The sequence below is a fragment of the Urtica dioica genome, chromosome 2 (assembly GCF_054948205.1).
Source record: "Urtica dioica subsp. dioica isolate 48M chromosome 2, U.dioica_male_clone48M_v1_H2, whole genome shotgun sequence".
In the NCBI taxonomy this organism is placed as follows: Eukaryota; Viridiplantae; Streptophyta; class Magnoliopsida; order Rosales; family Urticaceae; genus Urtica; species Urtica dioica.
This window is the reverse complement of record NC_142757.1, coordinates 9,100,016-9,103,658: the sequence shown is the minus strand read 5'-3', so window position 1 is coordinate 9,103,658 and position 3,643 is coordinate 9,100,016. Positions and strand designations below refer to the sequence as shown.

Sequence of the window (3,643 nt, the reverse complement as noted above, 5' to 3'; positions counted from 1 at the left end):
AGGGTCAGGCTGAAGGATTGGCAGAGGGTGGCGTCTGTCTGCCCTTGCATCGTCATCCACGTCTCGTAGTGTTGGACGTGGAAGTGGGGGTCCGTCCGTCCATCGTAGGGGGGAATAGACGGTAACTTGAAGTTTCCCACGCAAGGCTGGGCGAGGACTTGTGCGGCGAAGGGAGAGTATGATTCCTTGATCCCTCCGTACGGCCTTTGCCTCCCTGACTCCCTCATCTCGATGATTTGATTTTGGAGGCTCTGAATCATCGTGACCATGTCAAGCCCGTTAGCGGGGCCGACCGTCGGGGCCACGGGAGTCACCGGTTGGCGTTCGTTGGACGCTTGGTCCACGACATTGGCCTGAGGCCGGCCGAGAGTTGCGGCGGGGAGCGCGTCCCTTCGAGAGTTTAGCCTTTGGCGGAGCTCCCCTCGGGAGTTTCTCTGCGCCGTCAGGCGCTCTCTAAGGTCCACACTCGGCGCGTGGCGGGGCGAGGTCGCCCTTGGTCGGACCGTCCGGCGAGCGCTTCGGCTATCGGCCCCATCATCTACCAGAGTCGCTCTCTCCTCGGTGAGGGGCCGTGTCCGGCCGCCTCTTGAAACCGAGGGGGCGAGTCCCCGGGAATGTGACCGCGCCTGCTGTCGCGCCAGGTGCGACGGCCCGGCCAAAGCGTCGTTAGACTTCTCGGGCCGTGAAGGGACAAGGCTAGGCGTTGCCTCACCGGTCCTCGACTCCCCCACATAGTCGGGGTCGGAGTCGTCTCGGGCGGACCTATCTTCAATGTCACAGCCGAGGAGATTGGCTATGAGCGTACCGTCGACGCTGGGGCGGTCAAGGAGTTCCGCAAGCCGCCGGGCCGTGTCCTCTCGGAGCTCGGCCTCGGGGTCATTCATCGGGTCTTGGGACTGGCTCTCGCTATCGCGAGGTTGCCCTTCAAGACGATGTGTGAGGCGTCGAAGGCCGTACCTCGAGCTCGTCGCTCGGGTACCCGCGGAGGTGGTGGGTATGTGACTCATCTCTCGAGAGTCGTGAGAACAAAGGGAGAAAACTGGTAGAGGGAATGCGCCGCCAAGGTTGAGAGATCCCCTCCTTCTAGCGCCAAAATGTTGTCGCAGTTTTTCGGACAACGATTTAGGAGTCGCAAATGGTCAGACCCAAGGCCGGACCAAGTGATCTCGTCTCGACTCGAGCGTGTCGGACTTGGTATCCCAAGTCATCCCTTAGCTGTCTGTGGTATCTGTCTCGTCCAGGCACCTGAAAAGCAAGCAGGAAAGGTGTGAACTACAAAGGGAAAACAGCGGGTTGCCCCTGTTTACCTCTCCGACGCTCAACATTAGTAGGATTGAGGTGGTTTGTAGAGGGTTTAGTGTTTAGGGGTCGAGACTTGAGAGAAACGAGCGAGGTACGAGTTCGGCAGCGTTTCAGTACTCAAATTTTGGATTACCTGGACCAGGGGAGGGACCCCCGGTATTTATAGGCGACCAAGGGGTGTTATGGGCAACCCCTTGGCCGAGGATAGCCTTGGCTCGGCCATTGGCCGAGGCTGGCCCTTGGGCCGGCCAATGGCCGAGGCTATTTGGGCCGGCCATTGGCCGAGGCTGGCCCTAGGGCCGGCCAATGGCCGGGGGTAGCTTGGCTCGGCCATTGGCCGAGGCTGGCCCTTGGGCCGGCCAATGGCCGAGGCTATTTGGGTCGGCCATTGGCTGAGGCTGGCCCTTAGGCCGGCCAATGGCCGAGGCTATTTGGGCCGGCCATTGGCCGAGGCTGGCCCTAGGGCCGGCCAATGGCCGAGGCTGGCCCTAGGGCCGGCCAATGGCCGGGGGTAGCTTGGCTCGGCCATTGGCCGAGGCTGGCCTTTGGGCCGGCCAATGGCCGAGGCTAATTGGGCCGGCCATTGGCCGAGGCTGGCCCTAGGGCCGGGCAATGGCCGGGGCAAGCTGCCGGGACGCGTTCGACGTTGCTCCGCCTCCGTTCGGCCGCGATCGGGGTCGGGCCGATAACACCTATTGCGGGGGAGCCACTCTGTCTATACGTCGCAGTATCTCAAGCGGCAGTTAGTGGAGTACTCGCCAGGGAAGAGCAAGGGGACCAACGACCAACCTTTTATACAAGCAAGTCGTTAGTTGATGCTGAAACTGGATACCCTATTATGGAAAAACTGGCCTTGGCCGTCGTTTCCGCCGCACGAAAACTTCGACCATACTTCCAATCTCACACCATAATAGTAATGACATCACATCCGCTCAGAAGTTTCCTACATAGCCCTAACCAATCAGGAAGGTTAACCAAGTGGGCCGTGGAGCTGAGCGAATACGATATCGAGTACCGAGTGAAGACATCCGCAAAATCGCAAGTTTTAGCGGATTTCATCATCGAACTCCCGAGGGAAAGTCCCACCGTGACCAAAGTCGAAGGCACTTGGACACTTAAAGTGGACGGGGCATCATCGAAGCAAGGGGCTGGAGTAGGAATACACCTAACCTCCCCCCACGGTGAGACTATAGAACAGTCATTTAGGCTTGACTTCGTCGCATCAAACAACGAAGCCGAGTACGAAGCACTAGTCACCGGACTAAGGTTGGCCACTGCAGTTGGATCAAAGAAAGTGGAAGCTTTCTGCGACTCCCAACTTGTAGCAAACCAATACTCCGGGGAATACGAGACTAGGGATGAGCGAATCGAAGCTTACCTAAAAGTCGTAAAAGAACTAACAAAAAACTTCAAAGAATTCTCCCTGACAAGGATCCCTCGAGGCGAGAATACTTCAGCCAACGCATTGGCTGCCCTGGCATCCACCTCGGATCCGGGCCTCAAGAGGGTTATACCAGTCGAAAAAATCAAACAACCTTCTATTGCCACGACCGTCGCCGCGGTCGTAACAATAGAAGGGGGGATTGGAGAGATGAAATACTACATTACATCACGACTGGTACGGTCCCATCCGATAATATGGCAAAACGCAAGCTCGTGCTGAGAAGCTCGAGATTTTCCATCATATATGGAAGCATGTTTAAAAGAAGCTTCGCAGGACCCTACTTCAAGTACGTCGGGACAGAGGAGTCTAAACGAATCCTGGAAGACGTACACGAAGGGGAATGCGGAAATCACGCAGGCGGACGAGCGCTTGCCATCAAAATAAAGAGGCAAGGCTACTTTTGGCCGACCATGGTGGAAGACTGCGAGGCGCACTCGCGCCGCTGCGATCAATGCCAACGCCATGCCCCCAACATAAAAAGACCCGCGGAAGAATTGTCATCTATCTCGGCGCTATACCCATTCATGAAATGGTCTATGGACATTGTGGGACCAATGCCGGTCGCCCCTGGCGGGTTGAGATTTCTGTTAATCTTAACAGATTATTTTTCTAAATGGGTGGAAGCTGGCGCCTTCGTCTTGATAAAAGACGTCAACGTCACAGCATTCATCTGGAAAAATATAATCTGTTGGCATGGAACTCCCCACGAGATCATAACAGACAACAGATCACAATTCATATCGAAAAAGTTTAGAAAGTTTTGCTTCCATAACAACATTGAGGTAAGAATGTCAACACCACGATATCCTCAAGGAAATGGGCACCCGGAAGCAAAAAATAAGACCATAGTCGACTCCATAAGGAAAAGGCTCGATGCCAAGAAGGGGTAGTGGGCAG

At 56.2% G+C, this 3,643-nt stretch overlaps 1 protein-coding gene across 1 annotated transcript; it reads left to right on the top strand.

Moving 5' to 3' along the window:
- The first annotated feature begins 2,218 nt into the window (after positions 1-2,218).
- On the top strand, positions 2,219-2,965 carry LOC149404058 (uncharacterized). Its single transcript, XM_089607376.1, has one exon. It carries the CDS (start codon positions 2,219-2,221, stop codon positions 2,963-2,965), a length of 747 nt encoding a protein of 248 aa, XP_089463502.1.
- The last annotated feature ends 678 nt before the right edge of the window (positions 2,966-3,643 follow it).

Bases quoted from the DNA above. Each gene is read 5' to 3' on its own strand.
- LOC149404058 (XM_089607376.1), top strand. From the start codon at position 2,219: ATGACATCACATCCGCTCAGAAGTTTCCTACATAGCCCTAACCAATCA.